At 44.5% G+C, this 25,926-nt stretch overlaps 2 protein-coding genes and 1 non-coding gene across 9 annotated transcripts; 2 read left to right on the top strand and 1 right to left on the bottom strand.

The window, feature by feature from the left end:
- Positions 1-1,380: 1,380 nt before the first annotated feature.
- Positions 1,381-5,368, bottom strand: rrp15 (ribosomal RNA processing 15 homolog). The gene is made up of 5 exons (XM_018757442.2): positions 5,304-5,368; positions 4,135-4,364; positions 3,846-3,943; positions 3,309-3,492; positions 1,381-2,311 (listed from the first exon to the last, which is right to left on the bottom strand). Exons 1-5 carry the CDS (start codon positions 5,350-5,352, stop codon positions 2,153-2,155), a joined length of 720 nt encoding a protein of 239 aa, XP_018612958.2. The 5' UTR covers positions 5,353-5,368; the 3' UTR covers positions 1,381-2,152.
- nt5c3a (5'-nucleotidase, cytosolic IIIA) lies at positions 3,940-23,748 on the top strand. Of its 7 annotated transcripts, XM_018757438.1 has the most exons (11): positions 5,761-5,837; positions 6,313-6,375; positions 13,639-13,768; positions 16,021-16,119; positions 16,235-16,304; positions 16,441-16,487; positions 16,719-16,804; positions 17,770-17,859; positions 18,053-18,215; positions 22,281-22,481; positions 22,817-23,748. In XM_018757438.1, exons 4-11 carry the CDS (start codon positions 16,021-16,023, stop codon positions 22,916-22,918), a joined length of 858 nt encoding a protein of 285 aa, XP_018612954.1. In that variant the 5' UTR covers positions 5,761-5,837; positions 6,313-6,375; positions 13,639-13,768; the 3' UTR covers positions 22,919-23,748. The 7 variants fall into 7 exon arrangements, with proteins under 7 accessions (XP_018612956.1, XP_018612951.1, XP_018612954.1 ...); XM_018757440.2 differs by lacking the exons at positions 5,761-5,837; positions 6,313-6,375; positions 13,639-13,768 and adding exons at positions 3,940-3,956; positions 4,095-4,126; XM_018757439.1 differs by lacking the exon at positions 13,639-13,768.
- Positions 23,749-25,544: 1,796 nt separating this feature from the next.
- trnap-agg (transfer RNA proline (anticodon AGG)) lies at positions 25,545-25,616 on the top strand. The gene has a single exon. It is a non-coding gene; the product is annotated as a tRNA-Pro (tRNA).
- Positions 25,617-25,926: the final 310 nt, after the last annotated feature.

Here is a 25,926-nt window from a genome sequence, read left to right as displayed (position 1 = left end):
GGACATGTATAATGTTCAGTTTTTATTGAGGTATGGTAAAAGCTATTTGAGTTACAGACTTTCAGCGCCGGTTGTGTTTGTAAGGTGAGGATAGCATTATGTATTTTGGGCTTCCAGTTACAGTTCAGGTTTGATCTCAGTCTTTGTTCCAAAATTAATCAGTTTGATTTGCTAGTACATTTAAAAACCTCCTCAAGCACAAAAGTTCCAAAGAGCCTCTTTTTCCAATACTGCATCTGCATTGCATCCAACTTTTGTATCCATGTAGTGTTATTGAAAAGAATACACACACACACACACACACATTTTCAGAACCGCTTGTCCCATACGGGGTCACGGGGAACCGGAGCCTACCCGGTAACACAGGGCGTAAGGCCGGAGGGGACACACCCAGGACGGGACGCCAGTCCGTCGCAAGGCACCCCAGGCGGGACTCGAACCCCAGACCCACCGGAGAGCAGGACCGTGGTCCAACCCACTGCACCACCGCGCCCCCCTTTGAAAAGAATATCTTGAACAATTTTAATATTTGTTTACAGATTTGAGGATTTTTTTCAATTCCTTTATTATTGTTGTTGTGTCAAATGCTTGTATTTGACAAATCTCTTGCCTGCAGTTTCTCTTGCAATTGGTCACTGATCCGAAGAGGCAAAAGTTGTCAGCTAGTACAGCTTTAACCACCTACACCGAAGTTTGCTATTTTGCCAGTTGCCACGATTCTAGTTTTCTGGCTTAACTGTACTCCCATTTGAGTGCCAACCATATAGCTCATACTCACTCTGGCACTGATGCCTCACAGCTCCTGGGTTCCATCAGTGTGAAGTTGGCACTTCCTGCTCACATGTAAGTGGTCTGATTGCTGGAGGTGCTCCATTTTTTTTTTTACCCCAGCAGTCCCCAGACAAGTCTCAGGTGAATTGCTGACTCGAAATAGCGTGTTGTGTGCGATGGGCCTGTAGTACCACCCAATAATTGTCCTTGTTGTATAGCTTGTTACAATTAGAACCCCCATTTCAACTTATTATCCAAAGAGGCGAATCATTTCCATAAATCCCCATGTCCATGTCAGGTCACATGTTTTACCTTGCTTTACTTGAGAGCTCCCAATGGCCCAACCTGCATGGACCTCGTTTGCTCTTTAATGTGCAATTGATTTTTTTTTTTTTTTTGGCAACAGACAAGTCATTTTAGGTTGACCGCAGTCTAAAAAGGAATATGTCAATGTTGCACCTTTGTTTTCATATTGCTATCAAACAATACAGTATGTGAACTGTGTACCAAAATGATTAGAGAACACTTAGTCTCAACATAGTATCACTGATGCCAACCCTAATATGATATTAAGCTTGTATGAAACCAAAGTTCAGTTAAAAACACTCAAAATCTTAGCTTCTGTATTTAAAATTTGCAAATATATTGTATTACAAAAATACCAAGAATACTAAAAGGAATTAACAAAGAAAATTTAGTTTTTAGCAACATATGCAGTTGTCTCAATTAACACAGGTGAAAGTCAGGATATAAAGTATGCAAAAGCAATTAAGTACATAATTTAATTACATATATTTCAAACAGCGTAATAAAATGCATGAGAATGTCCATTGATGCCCTACCTCTGCTGCTGTGTTATTTGTCAATTAGAAATCAATTTGGATATGAAGCACAGTGGAAAAAGAGCAGATGTGAAGGAGCCGATCTCCTTTCTGATACCAGGGTGCGTAACTGACAGTGCAGGTCTCTGTCTGACTCACTCCACCTCAGAGGTTAGACTGTGTCAGGCATTCAGCTCTAGTTTCCTTAAAACCCTGTGCTGCATTGTGTTTCTCCATGAGTAGTCAATAGAAAAAAAATACAGGCTACAGTTTATTACCTGCTGGTTCAGTGGCCCTGGTACCACAGGTTTTGTTATGCAGAAGACCTTACGTACAAACGGTGAAGGAGACCGAACATTTAAAACAATGGAGAAAAGCCAAGACGGACCAGAGCTTGAGCTTATCTCTGCAAATGTATCACGGTGGATGGGGCAGCTGGAGACTTAGGGAGGGTTGAGCCAGGCTTGCCCTATTTATTACCAGAGGATCTCTCAGGGACCTCTGCCCATACACTGGAGGCACATGACTGTTTGATTACTCGCCCAAACATACACTCTTGATCAGTCTGAATCACTGCTGTAGTTCCCAGCAGCTTCCTGTGTACCCTCTCCTTGTGCCTCTTCATCACTTTCCTTGTCCCAGTCCTTCATAGATGCTCCCATCATGAAGTCATCCCGAAGGATGCTCCACTCCGGCTTTGTCTCTGGCTCCGTTTCGGCCTGCAGGTGACAATAAATGGTTAGAATGCGTACAGAAAACAAGTTCAAGAAAACAAAAGCAGATCAGAAGCACGCAGTAGCTAGTGGCAGCTGTAATAGCTCTCATCACCAAGTTTCTTCACTACAAATTTGAATTGAAGCTACACATGGCAGCACTGTGGACATTTATTGCTCCTTCCCAGTCTAAACTTTTCACATCTTTTTTTCCCCCCCATGAAGGATGCATATTACTATACATTACAATACACCTCCAGCATTAATGACCTGCAGTGTCTTGTAGAAAGCAGGAATATAGAATTAACATAGCAGACTGACAGTCTAGATGACTGTCAATCTGATGCTAACTATTGCATGTGTTATGTGAAATATTTATATGAAATTTGTCATTGTGTAGGTTTTATTCTCATTTTCTTATAGGTGAAGCAGAATGAGTGTAGGGGACACATTAAGCTTGCTGTGCTTAGATAAAGAGCTAGTTGTTCAAATGTGTAGGTTTAAATTTTAAGACAAAGGGCTATTTGAGGAGAATATCATCTTGAACTTGGTTAAAAGTAAGGTTTAACTTCTTCCCTAAGAACAAATAGGTTAGTAAAAGGTCATATGGCCCACTGTATGGGTTCAAGGCTAGGAAACTTATTTGGGAGTCTGTTCTTATATGCTGATAAAAATGAATAAGATTCCTGCCTGCAGCAGAAACCAGACTCGGGGCATCAATTTCACTCTTATTTCTGAACAGTACTACTAGTATTAACTGAATTACCTGAACAGTAATTCACCTGAGAAAATAAAACTCCCTGTTTTTCCCCATCATGCTTTTCACTCAACCTTTTAGCAAAAAGTGTAGGTGCAGATCAATTTTAACATCAGTCAACAGGACCACTGTCATTAGCACCACCACCCTGCACTCAGAAAAATTATAAATACAACACATCAGTACATACATGCTATAGCAATATTTTAAGCTGACACTATAAGCCGAAGGAGAACGGGTACGCACCTCCTTTTTGTGCGTCTTCTGCACAGCACCATCCCCTTCCCCACGGAGCACACTGATGAAATCTTTTTTGGAAACCGAGGAGAGGAGCTTTGCCCGTTTTCTTTCTGATCCACCGACTTCCTTCATTTTTTCCTCCATTTGCTTCTGCTGCCTCCGCACAGCATTGAAGAGCTGAACCACACCCCTGGAAGAGGCAGAAAGACTCTGTGTCTGCCCTTGCTGAACAAGAGGTGCCATACATGGGGGGTATCAACTCAAGCCCAGAAACATTTGATGGGGAAAAGGGGGTTTCTTCCTTCAGGACGCGATCAAGAGCAAAAGGATGCAGGCACCAAATGCTGGAGGCAGCAGTCAAGAAAACATTTCAAAATCAATGAAAACATTCTCTGGTAAATATATGATAAACATTATTCCAGTCTTGCTCCTTGTACAGTGACCATAAGTAGACAACAAAAAACAGAAACAGCTGTTTGGCATAGAAATCACTTCATCTCCCCTGAGCTAAATTGGCAATTCCAGACTCATGAAGGCAAGTACCTGGTAGCAATTCTCTGCAGGTTTCTCTCCTTCTCTCTGTCTCTCACCACATCTGGCTTCTCCCGACAGAGCATCTCCCAAGCTCTCTTCTTATCCAGCTGCCAATTGAAGGTATGTGCAAACTTTAATCATTCTAAATCAGAATTGTGCAGACATTCCTTGCACAGAAGCTGCTTTACAGAAAGTTAATTCCCCCCGTGTGTAGTTGCTCTGAAGAGGCATTAATCATCCTTTTCTCTTTACCCTTAGAGTTAAATGATGGACACCAAGCAGGGAAAACAGTAGGTACCTGTTTCTTCCTTTCTAGTTGCTCTTCCCTCTCCTTCTGTTTCAGTTTCTCCAGTTCTCTGTTCTTCTGCAAGATGCAAGGCTTGCTGTGTGATGTTGTCTTTTGCAGGATTTTTGCCATGGCCTCTGCCCACCCTGAATTAGGGTTAGTCTCATCTTCTCCACCCTCTTCATGCTCCCTTGATTCATCTTTGCTCTCATGATCAGAGTCTTCTCCTGTGTCACTGTGCTCTAAGACATCAAAAACTTGCAGTCAGAACAGGAAACTGATTGAAGGTGTGTTTTAGCATAATAGAGTCAAAGTAAATAACCATATCAAACTAGTGGACATTTAAATGCACGCACACACTGACTGAAACTGCTTGTCCCAAGTGGGGTCGCGGTGAACCGGAGCCTAACCCGGCAACAGAGGGCACAAGGATGGTGGGGGAGGGGACGTATCCATGACGGGACACCAGTCTGTCGGAGAGCACCCCAAGTGGTACTTGGACCCTAGACCCACCAGAGAGCAAGACCTGGCCAAGCCCGCTGCACCACTGCACCCCCCATCACATAAAAAGCAGCTAAAACTAATACAACCCATTTAACATAACATTCCTAACCATTTATTTTGAAGTATTCATTAGCTACCAGCAGTCTTACAGTCGCTGAAATGTAATTTACATTTATTTATTTAGCAGACGCTTTTCTCCAAAAGCGACTTCCAATGACAGCGTTATCAGCCCACACACTATTCACCAAAGAGTGACTTACACTGCAAGACACACTACAATCATTTGTCACTCATCCATACATCAGTGGAACACACTCTCTCTGTCTGTCACTCACACTGGGTGAACCTGAACACTGTCTTTGGACTGTGGGAGGAAACCAGAGCACCCGGAGGAAAGCCACTTAGACACGGGAGAATATGCAAACTCCACACAGACTGAGCGGGGATCGAACCCAAGACCTCTAGCACCACCCAGGGCCAGTGCTGTGAGCAGCGCTACTCGTCGCTGTGCCACCGTCACGTCACGTGCCACCCCGCATAATTTACTCTTATGTTCTTTTAACTAGTAGTGTACACAGGTTTACAGTCTACTTCAGGTTTGGCAGAACAGTAAAACTGTACAAATGTAAATATTTACATGGTTATATTGCTGTGAATTTAAACGGAAAGAAACATACCACTGTGTTCATCCGAGCTCACGTGGGCTCGCTTCACCGCGCCAGCCATCTTTCCGGAAGTGAATGTTGCGCGGCCGCTTCCGCTTCCTTTTTCGCGCAAGCCTCACGTTTCCATGGCAGTGGAATGTACCATTTTAAAAGAGTGAAAAGTGCTTCATTTTATGATGTTACATTACAGTCAGTTACGTACAGAGTTAAAATATGCCTCCAGTGTGCTTCGATATGTGTTCTGTATTGGGAATATTTATAGTGTATGTATAATGTTTCATTGACAGCGCCCCCCTCCATGGGCTCCGCTGGTACCGTCCGCAGACTCTGTCCGAACTGACAGTTGCAGGAAGAAGGAAACACTTAGACCTCCGCCTCTTCTGTCACGCTTTCTGAGCGCGGCCAGTCATGGACAGGAGCGCTGTAGCGAAGGTAGGCGCAGTAGCGAGCGCTGGAGTGTGCGCCTTGTTCGGAGGGGTCGTCCTGGCGCAGTACATCTTCACCAAGAAGAAGAGAGCGGCCAGGAAGACCAAGATTATTGACATGGTGAGGCTCGCGCGCGCGCGCGTGTATCATGACTCGCGAGCGCGGTACTTCTTGGGGTCACTCCACTGCTTTTTACATTTGCATTTCTGATAAATATTAAAACGTGTAACACAGAGTCCCTAATCTGGCACCGCTAAGTGGAGGTGCGAATCGTGAGCCGGTAATTAATTATTGAATTAACCGTGGCGTGTTCGATTAATTCACTAAAATTAAATTAATTATGGCTCACCACGTTGTTTCGCACCTCAGCGAAATCTCACTCTGTCGTGAGACTGAGACCCGCGTCCTTCGGGAACGCCGCTACAACAGAAAGAGAGAGAAAAAAACTGTGTGTGTTAAAAGTTTGGACCGCATTTTTTACCCAGTTCACACCATTCATATCTGTTTTAAAGATTTAGTCGTGTTCCGTACTTGGTCAATTGAGCTGTGAGCGGTGCGCAGCGGTGTACAGATGTTGAGCTCTGCGCTTTTACAGTGGGAGAGAACCGACCGCCGTGGCACCAGTCCTCAGCAGTCATGAGTGGCTGTAACAGAACAGGTAAAACATAATTGCTCCTTCTCTTCCTCCTTCTTTTTCTTTGCGCTCATTCAAGTAAAAAGTCCAAATGCAGAAGCCAGGGAGGGAGGGAGAAAGCGCCTTGCTCGATTCATCAGCGAGCTTGTGGAAGCGCTTGAGCACCGATAACTCTTTTCTCCCGAGTCTCTCAGTCTCCTGCCCTGCTGCGCTCGGTTGTGGAGGCCTCCTCATTCCTACGCTCCCGGACAGCACCGTGAGCCTGAAACAGCTCTTCAAAGCCACCTTTGAAACTCAAGTGGATATATATATCTGTGGCAGGCGGCCCGAAGCCCATTATGGGAGTTATCGGTACCCGGAGAGAGCAAGCGGGCCTTCTCGGATAGAGCTCGTAGTACTACTGCAGGGTCAACTTTCTCACCGCTCTGGTAAAGCTGTTCAGTAAAGCGGTGCAGCGTTTTCTCTGGCAGCTGCTTGTTTTTTTCCCCAAGTTTTGTTCTTGCCAGGTGGGACCTGGTGTGATGCGATGTTCCTCTCTCCATCTTGTGTAAGGTATAGGGTAAGATGGGGCAGTAGGATGGCACAACGAGTAGCAGCGCCTGGGTGGTGCGAGAGGACGTGGGTTCGATCCCTGCTCGGTCTGTGTGGAGTTTGCATGTTCTCCCCGTGTCTGCGTGGGTTTCCTCCGTGTGCTCTGGTTTCCTCTCACAGTCCAAAAACATGCTGTTCAGGTTCACCCATAGTGGGTGAGTGACAGAGAGTGCGTTTCACTGATGAATGGATGAGTGACCCATTGTAAGTAGTGTATGTAGCAGTATGAGTCACCTTGGTGAATAAGATGCGTGGGCTGATAACACTACATAGAGTTCATTGGAAGTCTCTTTGGAGAAAAGCACCTGCTAAATGAAGTAAGGTAAACATAACATTAATGTATATAAATTGAGATATCTAGAGGGTCCTAGGGGGGTGAAAGATGTGATGATTCTAGGGACCCACACATATATAGGGGGCCCCCAAGCTAAATATGAAATTATATATCCCCCCCCAAAGCTTCAGTCTGACCAGTGCTGCTAAACTTGGGGAAAACATGTACAGACACCCCTCGACTTGCGCAAGTAGATTCTTCTTCAGCCCCTTACGCAAGTCAAAATTTACGTTTGTTGGATTCCCCCTCGCCTTCCGTTACAGAGCCAGGCCTTCTCATTTCCTTTGCATTTGTTGCAAACATGGGTATAAAAAAATGACACAATATAATGTTCTAGTAAATTTCAGACATATTAAATATTGTAATAAGATACTGGCCTAGTTACATTTCTATAAAGCATAAACTACAAAACTAGACTACGGCACACGTTCAGTATTGTACTGTGTGTGCTTACATCTACTAGTATGCTGGCACAGAACAGGGTGCTGCTGTTACATAATTTATCATTTTTCCATCTCAGTTATTGCACCTTGACGATTCTTCATTATTGTTTTCATCATGCTAGCTGTTTCTTTCACATGCTCTTTTTTTTTTTTTTATGCGCGGCATCCTTCACTATTGTATTCACAGTCGTTATGGCTAAATCTGGTTCCCGTGCTATAGACGATAATCTTCGTCCACCTTTTTGTTTCCTTACTATGTTTGCTTTAATCTCCAAATCAGTTGCTGCACACTTGCGAGATGGTTTTCGTTTTCCTACAAGCGCTTGTTTACCACCTGGCACTGTGAATAATGAAAAGGGAAGAAAATATGCAAATAAAGGACTACACTAACGAGAGGAGATTTGTTCACACTTCAAAACACGCGAAAACTGGGAAGATGCAGCTTCCTGCCTTGTCTGGTTACGCAGACTTGAGCATAACGTATTTCAGATGTTTTGCATAAAATTACAGCGCTGTCTGTAAGTAATGTGTATGCTGGGAAATTTTTTACGTAAATCCAGATTAACTTAAGTAGTGGGGTGTCTGTATAGTGTGTTTTCCCATCCAGGATGTCAGTGGTTCTGGGATAAACTGGTTCGCTGCAAGCCTGCTCAGGACAAATGGTTACTAAAATTGGTTGGATGGATGGAGAGATTGATGGATGGATATATAGTTTGTGACACATTTCATCATGCAGCACATGGTTGTTCTGTATACCTTGCAAAGTCCCTCAGTCAAGGAGGTTAACATCCAGCATGTTTGTTTTTCATATTTTTTTTGGTGGCAGCGTCAAGGTGGTATATTTTGCATCGCTCTTTCATTTAGCTTACTAGACTTCCTTTACTTGCACTTATTTTTGGATGAATCTGTTCCTGTGAATAATAATAAATTCCTAAGTAAAGGTCTCTCACATGTTTTATCCTCTAGCAGCACAGCAACTCTGAGACCACCCAGTGGGTGGCAGACAAACACAGGCTGGTGTCTTAATACATATGTAGAAACACAGACATTACGAAATTTCAGTGTATTTAACAAGGAATTTCAGATGAACACAGCAAACCCTCATGAAAGCTTTTTGTGACATTCATTTGATTGTAACGTCGTTCTGCGCTCAGTAACGCTGATCTGCACTGACAGACACGCGCGCGCACACACACAGACATGGAACATACAACAGAATACAACTCCCTGCCTTTAAGTAGCCAAATAAGCAAGATGTGACCGACTGAACTACAGAGTGCTGTACAGCTGTGTATTGTGAACATCAGTATTTACATCATTAGAGGTTTTGACAGTCTATTGAAAAAAAATGTCAGTTTTGTGTGTAATTGTGTCATATTTAAAGACAGATCTCATGTACCTTACCTTTGTATCGATAATGTATCAATATGTAAAGGAACTCCGTTTTTTTAATCTGCAATAACAATTCATTTCAGTGCATATTGTTGCATAAACAATTTGGATTGCTGCTGGAGAAAGGACTAAACTTCTCTTATCAGTGGTGTTTAGTGTTAAAATGTAAGTTTTATAGTACATTTTTGTTATTCTGTTATCTTTCCCCTTATTTTGGCAGTTAAAGAGCATGTGCAAACTTTTTTGGAGTTTTACAGTGCTGATTTCCGCCATGACGACTGAGTGTCAAATTAGTTTGAGCTTATCTTGCAGGTCCAAGTAGTGTTTATCAATGGAAAGACGGCACATGCTTTTTTTTCTGCCTGAATGGCCCCAGGGTGCAAGACGGTGCTGTCTGAGCTCATGTATACGCTGCGCAAAACATGTATTTGGATTCAGCAAATTTACCGTGAAGCAGCAGTGTTTACGTGCTGGACAGTTTAAACAAAGAAAAACAATTCTTGTAGGTTTCCATGAAACACACAGTTCCCTTGACACTAGACTGGTCACTAAACAGTATTTGGGGAAGAGCACGTATTTTAGAGGGACATAGAGCCCTTAACATGTTTGGGGGAAGTGATATAGTCATGTGTGGCCTACCATGACTTTGCATCACATTTTCATGTCTTAAAGTTGCTGTAATCTCATTTGACAGTTGGTGACCTAATCTGGAGCATTTTCCAAATTAATAACTGGTGCACATTAGACAGGAAGAAAGTTAACTTTAATGCATGTTGGGAGAATATTATCATTATTTATAATTATCGTGAAATTACTTGCTTATTGCAATTGCTCCAGTACCTTCACCCAGCTGTGTGCCCGAATACCTAATTATAGCCTGGCATTCCATCCAGGGTGGGCCAGAACCCCCCCCCCCAAGCCTTGCGCCCAGTGTCTCCGGGATAGGCTCCGGCTTCCTGCGACCCTGCTCGGGACAAGCGGTTGTTGATGTTTGTTGGTTGGTGACTTGTTTATAACTGTAGGTTTTAACTGTGCTACTCAGCTTCTATAATCAGTTATCATAATTTGTTTTAAAAATAATGTAACATTTTTGCACCTTGCAGTGTTTTCTGCAGCCAGTATTTTTAATGCCTGTATAGACATCTACAAAGTCAATTAGTTTGCCCAGTATAAAAGTCTGATGTGCCCATAGTAGTGTTCTATAAACCTCCTGAGCGCCTCTTCTTCCTGCAGTGAGTCTCCAAACAAGGCGTTATCGTGAGAGAACACATGGGGGTTCTGTTAACATCGTTTCGTAAGAAACTGTAAACTCTTCAGAACTGCATAACTAGATGTAGATGCATTTCTACCAATGGATCCATCCCATCGGTTGTTTGTGTATTAATTTCTGTCTCTCCGTTGGCATGTGAGCATTCTGTTTAAATTGAACCTTTTAAGCTTCAGTTTAGTATTTGGCCCAGGAGAATACAATATTAAGACATAACATTGTAGGGAAAGTCTCAAGTATGGATCCAGTACATCAGGTTAATTTCCAGTCACAAAGGAGACAAACTGACTGACCCCATAGGACCTTTAGAGGTTTTTCTCCATTTTACAAAAATTATTCCAGACTTGCACTAATAACTTGAATTCAATTTGAAACCTGCTGAAAAAGCAAACATTTAAATATTCTGCAAATACATATTTGACGTGTATTTGTTGATGGATCAAATTGTTTTCAAGGTGACATTTTTCACATGAATTTGTTCCCGTAAATAGAAGTTCTTCGTCATGTCCGATTGGACCCGACACCCTTTTCAGATCGCACTGAGGGAGATGACATTGTTCTTGAAGCTTGGAGAGATAATTTACTTAGTTTCCTTGCCCCAGTGGAATACCTCTGTTCTCTTGGCTTTCTGCTCTGTGTGACAGTCTACAGCTCTGCTTGTCAAAATATTTCCACCCGTAAGTATTTGAACATAAGGCTTGTTATTTTGTTGCATTCAATAGAGTCCCATTGTTACATACTTACTATAATACTACTTTTAAATTGTTAAACTTTCTATTAATTTTTGATTCCCGAGTTTGTCACGGTAATTGGCGTAGAAAAGATGTTGAAAGTATGAGAATGAAACTGATCTCTCTTACACTCCTGTAATCTCCAGCACACACACATTTTCAGAACCGCTTGTCCCATACGGGGTCACGGGGAACCGGAGCCTAACCCGGCAACACAGGGCGTAAGGCCGGAGGGGGAGGGGACACACCCAGGACGGGACGCCAGTCCGTCGCAAGGCACCCCAAGCGGGATTCGAACCCCAGACCCACCAGAGAGCAAGAACGCGGTCCAACCCACTGTGCCACCGCACCCCCTAATCTCCAGCAATGTTATTTCATTGTGCACCTATCTATAGACATGGGCAGGTTTTTTGTATAATAATTTTGGGTGATGCCGTAGTGTTCTGTCACACTCGAGCAACAGAACAAAATGTAGTGCTGCTATGACATTTGTGTTTAAAAACTGAACTAGCCCAGAGATACACCTTGTTTCCTTAAGATTGGTGATTGAAGTCACACTAGGGGCCCTGCTGTAGTACCTTGAGCAGGGAACTTAACCTAATTACTCTGGTACAAAATTTAAATGTATAAGTGGGTCATAGCTGGGAGGAAGGTACTTTACCTCACTTGTATCAGTAAGTGGCAATGGATATAGCACTGTGAGCTTGTGTGCTCTTCAGCTGGTTTAGATTAGTGCTCGCTGAGTACATAATTTAAGTTGCTTTCGGGTTTGAGCGTCAGCAGTATGGACAAATGTAAACACAGAGATAGGAAAGCAAGCTTGGCCTGAGCCAACAAGTCCTCTACCGGCATTTGGAAGTTAGTCCATTGGGTTGTACACAGTCTGGTTCATTTTTGGTCGTGTAGCTCTCAAAAAGTACTGTGTGTATGGTGATAGATCTCGACTGAATGATGGGAATCCACTTTGTCTGTGTTTAAGGAAAAAACATGAGATGTTGGAGGTCAGGGCTGAGCCTCGCTGTGAGTCCGCAATGCTTTTCCAAAAATATAAATAGAAAATGTGAGCTCGGTAGCGTAGCGGGTGTGCGCGGGTACAGTGACACAATCGGACTGTTGAAACACTTAAGAGGGCTTGCAGGGACAGTCTTACCCCACTGTAGCACATCTTTTAGCGGCTTTACTTCCTTTAGCACCGCTCTTTCCTTTCCAACTTACTTGAGATTGTAGTGTTACGAGACAAGCTCAGTAGTCAACTTCTTTTAATTCGGTATGTGCAATTCCATTTATTAATTTAGCTGAGGCTTTTCTTCAGAGCAACTCGGCACTGAGCTGCTTAGTGACTTACCCATTTATACAGCTGGGTTACTTTTTAATAGTGCAATTGAGAGTAAATACCTTGCTCAAGGGTATTACAGCAGCAGGTGGGATTCAAACCTGTAGCTTCCAAGAGTAGAGGCAGCAGCTCTAACCACTGTGCTACCTGCTAATTAAGTAGGTTCCTTGCAACTTTTTTATTCTTTCTATATTTGGGAGTTCGAAATAGCCTCTGCTCCTTGAAAAAAAAGTAGTCTAAGTAGATGTCTGTCCGCTCTATGATACTAACATAGGTTGAAAAAGTTCTGTGCGTACCGAAAGCTACAGTAGGGCTTTTTTTGTCTTTAATGTGGACCCATGCGACACCATTAAATGACTGAAAGGCTTGCAGGTCTATGTGACTTTTCATCTTTTTGGCCACCTTGGTTATTGTTGAAAGGAAATAAATTGTATACATCAATTGTTTGTGTGCAAATCGCACAAAGCAATACACGAGTAAGAGATCGTCTGTGGGGGTGGAGAATGCAAGTGGTGCTGCGGTTAGAGCTTGTGCCTTTACCGCAAAGGTCCCAGGTTCGAATCCCACCTCTTGCTGTAGAAGCTGTGATCCAGGTCACTTGCTGTGAATCGATACAGTAAAAATTACTTGGCCGTGTCAATGCAAACAGTTTAACACCAAGTTGCTTTGGAGGAAAGTGTCGGATAAATAAATGAATGAAACCGTTGAATAGAAAACAAAAATTACACTAACCTGTCTTGGTATGAATATTGTACCAGAGGTATTAACGTCTTCACATCTTGTTCACATGCATCAGCTGCGCACATTTTAAAGGTCCGCAGTGCCGATGTGGGCTTTGAATTAGCGCAGGCTGTCTCTGTCTGTCAGCAACTTTCTTATCCTTGAACTGTTAATCCGCGTCAGCGACCTCAGTGTGACCCCCTCCAAGCATCAAATGTCTTCTGACCCTTTCAGATGTGATTGATTCAGTTTTTTTTTTTTTTTTTTGTGAACGGGAGCAAAGGTACAAGGGCAGATATTGAAGGCGATCTCTGATTGTGGCCTTTCCCCTACTACCAGTGTTGAATAGGTGTGCTGGAGTGCTGTTGCTTAAACTCGTTGCTCTGGATTCCTGTAGTCGGCCGCTGGACGCTGTGGGCTGATGCTAAAGGGCAGGTATCGGCCGCTGCGTCACTGCAACTTTTTCTATCTTGCAGAGGGTCATGGGTGGGATTAGCAGATCTGCTTTTGGTGACACCCCCTGCTGGAGCTATATAAGCTATGGACTGACAGAGAGAACTTTCTTCTCTTTTCACACGTCCACTGGTGTCAGGACACGGCACAGCGGTAAGCCTTGCTCTTGGCGTGTGTTCTTTTGTGTCTTTGTTTTTGCCTTGTTTATGGTTCTATTCGGCCTTCCTGTGTTGGGTGCGTGAACTCTTCTGCCTATTTCTTGTTAATTGTGTTTTTTTGGAGATAATCATTCCTTTTTGAGTATCTTAGAATTAAAAAAATTCATATTATATATTTTTTACATGTCATTAGAAATTCAAGGGTTTTAAACTACAAATGATAATAAGTAGGTTATAAATAATGTTTGTTTTCCACCAGCTGTCAGTTTAATTAAATGCAGTTGCTGTCTGCAGTGGTATAACTGCAAGTTGTCAAGATGAGTAAGGAAATCTTCTTGTGTAGTGTGTCTGTGTGTTTTAACTTCAGTGCTGACAGCTTTGCGGAGAAGCAAATGCGTTATGCAAGACAAGAGGCCTCCCACGGGGTTACGTAAATTTAATGGAGATGGAGGGGCTGGCTGGGCACAGCGACTGGAACTGTGTGCTGGGGAATGCAAGGTTTCATATGGCTCTTTAGCTCCTGCTCCCAAATTCATGTTGGAGATCAGCTCAACCTTGTGAGTGAGGGATCCTCGCCTTGGCTCCGGTGAGCTAAATGGTGGGTGACTTTGGGGGTTGTTTTTTTTTTTTTTTCCTCCTTCCACATAAAGGACCAGCTGAACTAGTCTCTTCACTTTTTTCCCCCTCTCAAAGTGTCACACTGCTGTGTTTAAACATGTGTTGACCTTTACTGGACTGAAAGCTTTGTTCTGTGTGTAGTGTGAAATTGATGACACACACACCCCTTTCCACTTGAGCATTCAGCTCTGGCATGCAGGGTTTGCAGTTTATTCTTACCCATCTCCAAAGTCCACCCCATGACAAGTCCAGGGTTTGGGGTTCGCCTGCAATTTCACAATTGATTATAGGATTTAACTTGATGTGTGACTGCACTATGGGGCATTGCAGGGGTGTGCGTGGCGTACAAAGTGTTATTTTAGTTTAAATCTCATTGGCCTCCCAGCAGGTGCTGTCCCAGTGTGTGAAGAAGAAACCAACCTTAAGAACGTTGAGTGAAACTTGAGTCCAGGAATAGCCGCTTCTGGAATGGCGTGGGCACAGATCCCAGGCATAGCAGTAGTGTACAGTTGTCCTGTGACGACTTCCACAGCCGTTCTCAGATTCTCCAACTTTCATATGTACTTTTAATGTCACCCTGACAGGATGGTTAACTTCATGATACTTTTAATAGCATTTGCTCTATGCCTGCAGCCACTTTGAGGTCATTACTACAGTAACAGAAGTGCTGCCCAGTACCTGAACTGAATTTTTCCCATTAATGTTACCGTGGATGAATTTTAGAGGTTGTGTGCCTTCAAACAAAGACCTCTACTTTCATAGCCTGTAAGAACCTGCTAATAACAAGGATTAAATTAAAACAAGAATAATGTTCACACTGTTTCGGAACAGTGTGAACATTATTCTTGTTTTAATTTAACCACTTTGCCTGCGGTGCTTCTGCAAATTTATTTTTGTCAGTTTAAAAATGTCGATTTACTGATTGAGAATTGTGAAACTGATTATGTGCAGAAAGTAAATATTATGTGGTCCATTTTAAATGTTTATTCTGTCTTCTTATTTTATCCTATTTGCATTGAGTGCAACGAGAACAATTACACTCTGATCAGCCATATAAATGGCTCATTATGAATAATGTGACTAAGTCCAGTTTTCATGTGGGACAGGACACTGAAAAGAAGTAGTGATGTCTTGTCAGCTGACGTAAAGACAGGGAAATTCAGTAGTCATTAGCTTATTTGTCAGTGTGGTAGAGCGATAAATTAATGTCCTTTAAGGATTCCAAGTAGTGCTGTCCAGCGAAATGTGTATACCCCTCGTATACGGGTGTCATATCATGGGAAATCGGACATCAAAGTCATCATTCTCCTGCCTTCAGCAGTTTTTGGTCCCTCGTTTCAGGTGTTCGCCGGTTCCTCAGTCACTTATGTAAGAGGCGAAACAACAGCTGTTTCCCTGCTCGCAGCATTGCGCAACGGTGACCCAGGGGTCTGGGGTGTCAGGTTCTCAGCCTGTCTGCTCTGGCTCTCTGTCCCAAAAGAGGAATGTGAGAGGCCCTTTCCACATATCACTGACTGATCCCATTTACATGGCCTCTGGTTTTTCCCATTAAATTTAATTTCACTGTCTCACCTGTCATTCACTACTTCTCTTACTCTTCACTGCCTTTGCTCCTGCCCCTTTCTTCAGATGCCGCAGTTTGAGAAGTCCACAGTCCACATAAGGAACCCGGAATATGTAGAGGAGATCATCTGCAGCCTGATCAAGGGTGGGGCCTCTAAACTCCAGGTAAAGGAAGGTCTTAGAAGGCCTCCAGGACAGTACATTGCCTCCATTTGGTCAACATGCAAAGATGCCTCATGGCATAGCATTGCTCTTAAGTATTGTCTTTGTTTCATTTCAGATCATCACAGACTTTGACAGGACATTAAGCCGGTTTTCGAACAATGGCCAACGGTGCCCCACGTGTCACAGTAAGTGATACCACATTTCATTCCGAATGTAATGTGTGCAGTAAGTTTGTTGAGAGTTTGTGGTTTTTAGTCGACAAGATTGAGAATGTATTAAATGTGTCTATTTCACTCCCTCCCTTCATTTGTTCCCCTTTAGACATCATTGACAACTGCAAGCTGGTCACAGATGACTGCAAGAAACAGGTAAATGTATCCCCTGGAAGATGTTCTTAGCATCATTGTGAATGACAAACAGTGGACTTATTTCTTATAATCACCATTCTAAAATTGGTTACGCCATTTCAGACTTTGCCTTCATAAAATCTAACTGCTTAGCATTGTTGCAATCTTTATTGACGACTGATTGGAATACTGCAGGGTCCCGCGCGTACTCGAATTAAGAGTAACTCGCTGCCCTCTCTGATGTCTCTGTAGCTGCTGAAGCTGAAAGAAAAATATTACCCCATTGAAATTGACCCACATCTCCCCATGGAAGAGAAATTCCACTTTATGGTGGAGTGGTAAGTTTAGCAAACATGCCTTTATACACACAGACATGCGCACATTTATTTATTTAGCAGGTGCTTTCTCCAAAGCTACTTCCGGTGAACTCTGTGTAGTGTTATGAGAAAGGTGTCATATAAAACTAATTTAATTTTACATGAGATGAACAGTGTCTCAGATCCCCTCAATTTGCATTAAAAAAATTTAAAAGCCTACATCAAATACAGTACATCCAAGAAAAAACAATACCAAGTACCCAAAACGTAACTCTAACCAAAAAAATACAGGTATTAGTAAACATTTACATTTATTTAGCAGACGCTTTTCTCCAAAGCGACTTCGAACGAACTATGACTACCAGCTCACACACCTTACTCACCGCGGTGACTTACACTGCTAGATACACTACTTACAACGGGTCACTCATCCATACATCAGTGGAACACTCTCTGTCTCACACACACTATGGGCAAACCTGAACTGCGTGTCTTTGGACTGTGGGAGGAAACCCACACAGACACGGGGAGAACATGCAAACTCCACACAGACTGAGTGTGGATCGAACCCACGTCCTCGCGCACCACCCAGTGGCGCTTTGTACGGCGCACACGTCCACACAGACATAAACACCTGTATCAAGAGTTTGAAATTGGCCCCAGATCAGAATTTCAGCCAAAGGTCGGTAAAATGTGCTGTTTCTTTTGCACAAAGGTTGATGCATCAAATTGCTACTGTAGAGGGGTGCTTTCTTTACAATTATAAATGAAGAAACTCATTTTAAAAGTTCATAAGTAGTTTTCTGCAAAACAGTCTCATAAAAGTGTAAGTGACCAGTCCTTTTTTTATTTTATTAAAAAACTTCAGTTAACTTCAGTGGCAGGTTCATTAGTCATTTCAGTTCAAACCTTAAACATACAAGAAATGCATCATGAGAAGTGAATAAAGTTTGTATTTTTATAAAATCTTAAACCATGTTTTGCAGGTATTTCAAGTCACACACATTATTGGTGGAACAGCGGTTACAGAAAGACAAACTTCCGGAAGTTGTACGAGAATCTGAAGTGTGTTTAAGGTACACGGTCATAATGAAAAGTTTAACGGAGTTTGGTTTGCTGTTGCAGTAGATCGTTTGCCAAACCCTCATTGGCTGTGGAAGCACTTGTGGTGCAACTTTCTGTGTAAATTGTTAAAAAATAGGATGCATTAATTTTTTATGAGAACTTGGCCAAAATGCATGTGTGTGCCTTTGTGTGTGTTCTACGCAGGGACGGGTATGAACAGTTCTTCGACAGACTCCACCAACACGACGTACCCGTGTTCATCTTCTCAGCTGGCCTGGGGGACGTGCTGGAGGAGATAATCCGGCAGGCGGGGGTCTACCATCCCAACATCAAAGTGGTCTCCAACTTCATGGATTTTGACGAGAGCGTAAGTTCAGTAGGGTCTGAGGTGATCTGTCCTCTTGAAGGGACCTTTTTGCACTCTTGTAAGTGTTCATGAGTTCAGTTACCCTGTTCTTGTTGGTGCTTCACAGCTCCTTAGCTCTAGAGTTGGATCTGGGTTTGAATCAGGTTGTCTGTGTGGAGTTTGTGTTCTTCCAGTGTTCACATGGGTTTCGTCCTACACTCCAAGAACCTGCTCAGAAGAAGGCCATGGTAAACCGCAGTGAAATGGTTTACCCTGCTGTGTAAAATGGTGTGTGTACACCAAGAGTTGACTTGATAGCAGGTTATGATTAAGCATTTTGAGTAAAAGATTTGTTTGAAACCTCTTGCATTGCTACATCCATAGTACAGAAATGCTATGTGTGTATGTTTTCACTCATGTTATGTTCCTCAGTTGCAAGAACATGAAAATCAAACTATACTCTGTTGATATTTTATGCTAATGTCTTTTCGTGGCCACTCCGCGAACCGCCACCTTAACGTGGTGGAGGGGTTTGAGTGCCTGAATGATCTCAGGAGCTATGTTGCCTGGGGCTATATGCCTCTGGTATGGTTTCTCATGGCAAACAGGTCCTGGGTGACAGACGAGACAAAGCATGGTTCAAAACCCCCTCATGACTATAAAATCAAGGTTCTCGTTTACCTCGCCCGGTATGGGGTCACCGGGGCCCCAACCTAGAGCCAGGCCTGGGGGGGGAGCTCGCATGCGAGCGCCTGGTGGCCAGGTCTATGCCCATGGGGCCTGGCCGAGCTCAGCCCGAAGCCAAGACGTGGAGCCGCTCTTCGGTGAGCTCACCACCTGCCGGAGAGGCCGTAAGGGGTCGGTGCGTTGTGATTTGGGCGGTGGTCGGGGCCGAGTGCCCGGCCGACCCAAATTTCGGGCGCCAACTCTGGTTTTTGGGACTTGGAATGTCACCTCACTGGCGGGGAAGGAGCCTGAGCTGGTGCGGGAGGTTGAGAGATACCGTCTAGATATAGTCGGGCTCACTTCCACTCACAGCTTGGGTTCTGGAACCACTCTTCTCGACCAAGGGTGAACTCTCCACTATTCTGGCGTTGCCCAGGGTGAGAGGCGACGGGCGGGTGTGGGCTTATTAATAGCCCCCCAGTTCAGCCACCATGTGTTGGAGTCTACCCCGGTGAACGAGAGGGTCGTCTCCCTGCGCCTTCGGGTCAGGGAACGGTCTCTCACTGTCGTTTGTGCTTATGCGCCTAGCGGCAGTGCAGAGTACCCGGCCTTTTTGGAGTCCCTGGAGGGCGTGCTGGAAAGCGCTCCCACTGGGGACTGTGTCGTTCTACGGGGGGACGTTAACGCCCACGTGTGCAGCGACAGTGACACCTGGAGGGGCGTGATTGGGAGGAACGGCCTCCCCGATCTGAACCCAAGTGGTGAGTTGTTATTGGATTTCTGTGCTAGTCACGGTTTGTCCATAACAAACACCATGTTCATGCATAAGGGTGTCTATCAGTGCACTTGGCACCAGGACGCCCTTGGTCGGAGGTCGATGATCGACTTTGTAGTCCTTTCTTCTGACCTTCGGCCATATGTTTTGGACACTCGGGTGAAGAGAGGGGCTGAGCTGTCAACTGATCACCATCTGGTGGTGAGTTGGATTCGATGGCGGGGGAAAAAGCCTGACAGACCTGGCAGGCCCAAACGCATAGTGAGGGTCTGTTGGGAACGTTTGGCGGAGGCCCCTGTCAGAGAGGTCTTCAGCTCCCACCTCCGACAGAGCTTCAACCAGGTCCCGAGGGAGACTGGGGACATTGAGTCCAAATGGACTATGTTCCACACCTCCATTGTCGGGGCAGTGGTTCGGAGTTGCGGCCATAAAGTCTCCGGCGCCTGTCGCGGCGGCAATCCCCGAACACGCTGGTGGACACCGGAGGTAAGGGATGCTTCAAGCTGCAGAAGGAGTTCTTTCGGGCCTGGATGGCTCATGGGATTCCTGAAGCAGCTGACGGGTACCGGCGGGCTAGACGGAATGCGGCTCTGGCAGTCGCCGTGGCAAAAACTCAGGCCTGGGAGGAGTTCGGTGAGGCCATGGAGGAAGACTTTCAGTTGGCCTCGAAGAGATTCTGGCAAACCGTCCGGCGACTCAGAAGGGGGAAGCGGTGTTCCACAAGCACTGTTTACAGTGGAAGTGGTGTGTTGCTGACCTCAGCTGAGGATGTCCTCGGGCAGTGGAAGGAGTACTTTGAGGATCTGCTCAATCCCTCCGACACGCCTTCCGTAGAGGAAGCTGAGGCTGGGGACTCGGAGGGGGACTCGTCCATTACCCTGGCTGAAGTTGCTGAGGTAGTCAAAAAACTCCTCGGTGGCAAGGCTCCGGGGGTGGACGAGATCCGCCCCGAGTTTCTCAAGTCTCTGGATGTTGTGGGGCTGTCTTGGCTGACACGCCTCTGCAGCATCGCGTGGAGCTCGGGAACGGTGCCTCTGGACTGGCAGACCGGGGTGGTGGCCCCTCTTTTTAAGAAGGGGGACCGGAGACTGTGTTCCAGCTATAGGGGATCACACTCCTTAGCCTCCCTGGGAAAGTCTATGCCGGAGTACTGGAAAGGAGAATCCGACTGATAGTCGAACCTGGGATTCAAGAGGAGCAATGCGGTTTTCGCCCTGGCCGTGGAACGCTGGACCAGCTCTATACCCTCACTAGGGTGTTGGAAGGTTCATGGGAGTTTGCCCAACCAGTCCATATGTGTTTTGTGGACCTGGAGAAGGCATTCGACCGTGTCCCTTGTGGCATCCTGTGGGAGGTCCTTTGGGATTATGGGGTTCGGGGCTCGCTGCTACGGGCTGTTCGTTCCCTGTATGACCGGAGCAGGAGCTTGGTTCGTATTGCCGGCAGTAAGTCAGACCTGTTCCCGGTGCATGTTGGACTCCACCAAGGCTGCCCTTTGTCACCGATTCTGTTCATTACTTTCATGGACAGAATTTCTAGGCGCAGCCAGGGAACGGAGGGTGTCTGTTTTGGTGGCCTCAGGATCTTGTCTCTGCTTTTTGCGGACGATGTGGTCCTGTTGGCTTCATTGAATCAAGACTTGCAGCGTGCACTGGAGAGGTTTGCAGCCGAGTGCGAAGCGGCGGGGATGGGAATCAGCACCTCCAAATCCGAGGCCATGGTTCTCAGTCGGAAAAAGGTGGATCGCCCCCTCCGGGTTAGGGGGGAGTTGCTCCCTCAAGTGGAGGAGTTAAAGTATCTCGGGGTCTTGTTCACGAGTGAGGGAAAAATGGAGCGGCAGGTTGACGGACGGATCGGTGCGGCGTCCGCAGTAATGTGGTAATTGTACCGGTCTGTTGTGGCTCAATTTACCGTTCGATCTACGTTCGTACCCTCACCTATGGTCATGAACTCCGGATCATGACCGAAAGAATGAGATCGCGGATACAAGTGGCAGAAATGAGTTTCCTCCGCAGAGTGGCTGTGCGCACCCTTAGGGATAGGGTGAGGAGCTCAGTCACCCGGGAGGAGCTCGGAGTAGAGCCGCTGCTCCTCCGCATCGAGAGGAGTCAGTTGAGGTGGCTCGGGCATCTGTTCCGGGTGCCTCCTGGACGCCTCCCTGGTGAGGTGTTCCGGGCATGTCCCACTGGAAAGAGGCCTCGGGGCAGACCCAGGACACGTTGGAAAGACTATGTCTCTCAGCTGGCCTGGGAACACCTTGAGGTTCCCCCAGAGGAGCTGGAGGAGGTGTGCGGGAGAGGGAAGTCAGGGGGACTCTGCTTGGACTACTGCCCCCACGACCCAGTTCCGGATAAGCGGGGAAAGATGGATGGATGTCTTTTCATGGACAGAAATTTCTGAAAAAGGGAGTGGTCCAGCGCATTTCTTTTACAACGAACAGATGTGTCATTTGTTAATGCTCAACAACTATTTAGAATGAAATTCCCAACAATTAAAAGCATTCCTTGGGCCAAAGGTTTTTTTTTTTTTTGTATCTGTTGCATGTTGGATAAAAGCTACAGTGAGATATGGTGGAGGATGCTGTACCAATGCATGACACATTGTGGTGCGAATTTGTCTGGAAACGGTGCATTTCTCTTCTCCAGGGCATCCTGAAAGGCTTCAAGGGGGACCTGATCCATGTTTACAACAAGCATGACGGAGCACTGAAAAACTCAGACTACTTCAAGCAGTTGAAGGATAACTGCAACATCATCCTGCTGGGTGACTCGCTGGGAGATCTCAACATGGCTGACGGCGTGCCTAATGTGGAGAGTATCCTCAAGATTGGCTATTTAAATGACGAGGTGGTCCCTCTTATGCAGTTATTTAATTTATACAGTATAGTAACCATATCTGATACGACGTAAATTCAATCCAGCATTTTAAAGAACTGAAACTTTTTGAAGAATTAAGAAATTGACACTATGATGTCCGAAATGACCGACACTGTAATGCATAACTGATTTCATTTGTCATTGTCACTAATTATCACTCATCACTAGTGTCTTCACCCGTTTACATTTACACTAAAGTTTCCAAAAAAAAGGCCTCTGTGTAGGCCAGATGAATTAGCCTTGTGTGTCATGATTCCGCATCATGAATCCACACTAACTGATGGCACGTGTTGATTTGTTCACAGGTAGACGACCAGCTGGAGAAATATCTGGACTCTTATGACATCGTTTTGGTGAGGGATGAAACTCTGGAAGTGCCCAATTCCATCCTGCAGAAGATCCTTTAAATAGTCTGTGTTGTGACTGGACCCCGGACACCAGCTCCTCGCCGTGTGCCCGCCCCACCGTCCTGCATTGTCAAAAACTTTTCTCCGTGCGAATTAATTATTTTGAAGCACTGCACTGTTTGGTTTCCCTCCTTTCAGCACCTGTCTCCTTCATATTTCCTGAAACCACTGGGGAGAAAACACAGCCGAAATAATGACTTAATATGAATTTATCTAAAACTTTGCACATTGTTGTTGTTGTGTTTTTGTGTAGAAGTTTGCAGTCATTAAAGGGAACACTGCACAGTTTACGGTCGAGAACGATACCCTACGAGCCAGTGTGCAATTCAGTGTTCTGTTACTATGTCTCTGTGTCTCTCGTAACATTAATTAATGAAGAATCAGGTTTCGTATTCATTGGTTCTTTCTTTCAATTATATTATTTGATGCTTCAGTTATGAAGTTCATTGCCTTGAGTTGTGCAACATCTGCACACTTCCTGCTCTAGAGAGGTAAATCACTAGAGACATAATGTCTTACCTGTGTATTCCTGTGCCTCACTGGGCAGGACTTACTGGTGGATCAGATACACTGATTTGGCTGTGCAGTGTTGCATTGCGCAGGATATTTCATTATATATGTTTATACATTTATTCGGCAGGTGGACTGCTGCAACAGCCCGTTAGCCAGCTGTGGAATATTTTAAAACGGCACTTGTATGGGGACTGAGGAATGTGTTAAGGGGAGTTGTTTTATTCTGTGTGTGGACCGACATCCTGTACACATCAGTTTTTGTTCATGCAGTGGCATTCAGTGAATTAGGAGCTTTAAGCTTCCTTTACTTTGTTTTTTTGTTTAAAAACAAAGTTCCGCAGCCAGTGAGTAAGGATCTGGTCATGTACTTACATTTATTAATTTAGCTGATGCTTTTCTCAGAAGCAATTCACCATTGTTTCCCCATTTATACTGCTGGGTAATTTTAGTGGAGTAACTGAAGGTAAGTACTTTGCTGAAGGGTACTACAGCTGGGGGGGGGATCAAACCTTTACCCTTTGGGTCAAAGGCAGCAGCGCTAAGCACGATGCTACCAACTGTCCCGTTGTCCCTGTTAAATGTGTTATTGACACTTTCCCTTCGATAATTTGAGGAAAGAAGTGTTGAAGATGAGCAGAGTTTTCTTGGATTAATCTGAAATATTAAGTAAAAACCAAGTTGTTTGAATGTTAGGTCAGACCTGAGCGCTGCTGTTGTGATGTGGCCAACAGGTGTACTGACAGACCGTTCCTGCAGGGGTCGCTCCGTCCCCTAATACAGCCCTATGAGGAAATCTTGAGTAGTAATGTAATCTTTCAGAAAGCAGTAGGTATGCGTGCAGGTTCTGAACTCAGCTGTCCATCACTATGTTCTCTTCCATTGGACAGAGCAGGGCTGTATTCCTCTGCTGCTACCAGCTCTCTTCGTGTTTTCTGTGTGTGTGTCTCTCCTTCTCTGCAGGAGAAAGAAGTAGTGAAAAAAGTAAATCTAAAATAACATAAGACGATGTGTTCCTCAGTTCAGGTTTTTCCTGCCCCCCCCCCCCCTCCATACACCGCTTTTATTCAAACCAACCCCCCCCCCCCCCCCATACAGGTGAGTTGATTATTGAAAGTATTGGGAAGCTATTTGCATTTATTCATTTAGCTGATGTTTTTATCCTCACTTTGCTGTCGACCTACAATAATTTACCCATTTATACAGCTGGGCAACTTTTACTGAAGCAATTTAGGATAAGTACCTTGCTCAAGGTAGTACAACCAGCAGTGGGGATTGAATCTGCAATCTTTAGGGCCTTAGGGAATAGCTGTAACCACTCTACTACTAGCAGTCTATGAATAAAGGGAGAGGGAGGGCTTCCTTTATAAAACATGAAACACATTTTTCAAATTTTGTGTAATTAGCATTTTTTTGCCATCTTAGACCTTTGCAGTTACAGCCCATCTTCAGTTATAGTGAGTCCACATGGGAGTCCAGTTTTATATCCAAGTGAAATGGAAGTGGCAGTAAAAGCGGTGTACTCATGGGTATGTAAACACCCGTTTTGGGAAACGCTGGTTTAGGGAATCCTGTTTATCAGCCTTATTGTGTAGGATGTTTGACAAAGCAATAAAAACTCATTTTCACTCATCTAAGGTTCCTAGTGTTTGTTCATCTAAAATAAGCAAATTGGTTTTAGTTTTTGAATGTATTCTACCTGTATAAAGTGCTCAGTTTTGTACAGATGCAGTATTTAAGATATTTTCTGTTGCAGAGAGATATTTATGCATGTTACTCCACAGTAGTGACAAAGTTTTGTTTGCATGTTTCTTTTTCCTACTTAAATAAATTTGAGCACAGAAGCAAATAAACAACTGTGTCCAAACCTGTAATTTTAATGTTCCTTTTCTTTTTTCAGTGCCAGAATAATCGATTAGTTCTGTTTTGAACAGTACGAGATTATTGATTTGTGCACAGCAGTCCGAGCGCGACCGCTCTCTGGTGCGATGCCACATCTGGCCCCTGGGTGGCAGTAAAGATGAAAAACCTCTAGATTTCAGTCCCCCCCACTTTGTCAGGCTGCGCACAACGTGGCACAGCTGTGAGGAAAACTTCCCGAAGAGCTTCTGTAAATGGCTCGTTGGTCTAGGGGTATGATTCTCGCTTAGGGTGCGAGAGGTCCCGGGTTCAAATCCCGGACGAGCCCTGTTTTCCAGATATGGCAATGCATCTTTTCTATAAGTTTTCTTTACCATTTGACAAAAGAATCCCTATAAAATAGTCCACAGAAGATGCTGAGGAAAAAAATTAATAATTTCTTGTCACCTCAGTCTGAAACATAGTGCTAAGTACAGTCCCGTGCCTATCAATAACTTAGTACAAACAACTAAACCCCAAATACCTGCCCATATCCATGCATTTCGTATATGCATGGATTTGGTTCTTTTCTGTAGTAAGTATTAACTGTTTATACGTGTGACTGTATATGTTTAATATATAACATTTGTCAGTATACT

The sequence above is a fragment of the Scleropages formosus genome, chromosome 8, assembly GCF_900964775.1.
Source record: "Scleropages formosus chromosome 8, fSclFor1.1, whole genome shotgun sequence".
NCBI classification, from domain to species: Eukaryota; Metazoa; Chordata; class Actinopteri; order Osteoglossiformes; family Osteoglossidae; genus Scleropages; species Scleropages formosus.
This window is presented reverse-complemented; position numbering and strand designations above follow the sequence as displayed.